General features: G+C 58.7%; 1 protein-coding gene across 1 annotated transcript in view; it reads left to right on the forward strand.

Annotated features, from left to right (window-relative positions):
- The first annotated feature begins 1,190 nt into the window (after nt 1-1,190).
- CHST1 (carbohydrate (keratan sulfate Gal-6) sulfotransferase 1) overlaps nt 1,191-1,434 on the forward strand; it is a 1,534-nt gene continuing 1,290 nt past the window's right edge. The window contains 1 exon segment of the mRNA XM_008941413.1: nt 1,191-1,431. Within this exon segment, the coding sequence (XP_008939661.1) occupies nt 1,191-1,431 (241 nt within the window).

Genomic DNA, 1,434 nt, shown 5'->3' on the forward strand with positions numbered 1-1,434 from the left:
GACCCCATGGCCAGATGCCACTTCCTCACATGGGGCAACTGGTAAATAATAAAAAATAATAATTAGTAAAAAAAAAAAAAAGAAAAAGGAAGGAGGTTTCTCACTCATCTGCAGGTCTGAGCAGCACTCCTGGCAGCACTCGCTGGGTGACAGGGGCTCTCCAGAGAGCAGGGTGTGTTCAGGAGATGGGGACAACACACCTTGGTGCAACGTTGGGAATGATGCTGGAGGAAAGAAGGGCCTGAGGAGGGTGGGCAGGTGGCTACAGGGGCACGTGTGCAGGTGAAGGGACCACACCAAGGCGTGGGGATGACAGAACAGATGGAAAAGTGGGTGCAAGGGAGCTTCAGAGGTGTTGCTAATACTGGGCTGTCTCCCCTGCACAGGAGTTTTGGCTTGTTTGGAGTTTCTGGGATGAGTCTTATCTCCTGCTGCCCAGCCCCACCAGCCTTGGAGAGTGACAGCCCATGGCTGTGCTTTGGAGAGCAGGAGGGCAGTCTGTGAGTGTTACCTGGTTGGTGAACAGGGAGGAAGGTGCTGAGGCACCACCAGGGTTACATCCCCTCCCGGCAGTGCTGCAGCCCCCCAGGCAGGGCAGCAGTGCTCCACACTGAGCTGTCTCTGAGCACCCCACCCCAGCAGCCTCCCCATCCTCACCCACGCGTGGGCAGCAGCCAGTTGGACAGAATGGATGGAGACAAACCTCTGCAGGTGCTGCTTGGCACCATCCCCTGGCTGTGTCTCTGCCACGGCTCCAGCTCTAGGTGTTGAAGGCTCTGGCTGATGGGGTCACAAGTGATTTACCAGGCAGCTGGGGAGGAGGGTGTGCAGCAGCTGGTTGGAGGCACGTAGATGGTGTGGCCACCAGGCTTTTATATCACCCTACCTGGGCCACGGGACTCAGGGTGAGCTGTGGGGCACGCCCCCAGCCTGGAAGGAATGCAGTCCCTGGGGCTGAAGTCCTGGCTGTCCCTCCAGGCTTGCCAGCCTCTGCCTGGTGTTCCTCTCCTCTGAAGTGGGGCTCTGCAGTGCGTGAGGGGGATCCATGTGATTGCAGACATTGGGAGGGCGTTTCTTGGCACCCTTAGCTGTAGGGTCCTCCTTGGCAGGCCTTGCTCAACACCTGACTTCTCTCTTGGCTTGCAGACACCGAGACGACCTGTGAAGAAGCTCCATGAAGGTGACCAGCCATGCAATGTTCCTGGAAGGCTGTCCTCCTACTAGCCTTGGCATCCATCGCGATCCAGTACACGGCCATCCGAACCTTCACCGCCAAGTCCTTCCACAGCTGCCCCATCCCCAACCCCGTGAACTGCAGCCCGAGCCAGGACGCTGATGCGGCCGAGAGGCTGTGCGAGGAGAGCCCCACCTTCTCCTACAACCTCTCCAGGAAGACCCACGTCCTCATCCTCGCCACCACCCGCAGCGGCTCCT

This window comes from Merops nubicus, unplaced genomic scaffold (genome assembly GCF_000691845.1).
Source record: "Merops nubicus isolate BGI_N331 unplaced genomic scaffold, ASM69184v1 scaffold25405, whole genome shotgun sequence".
Lineage (NCBI taxonomy): Eukaryota > Metazoa > Chordata > Aves > Coraciiformes > Meropidae > Merops > Merops nubicus.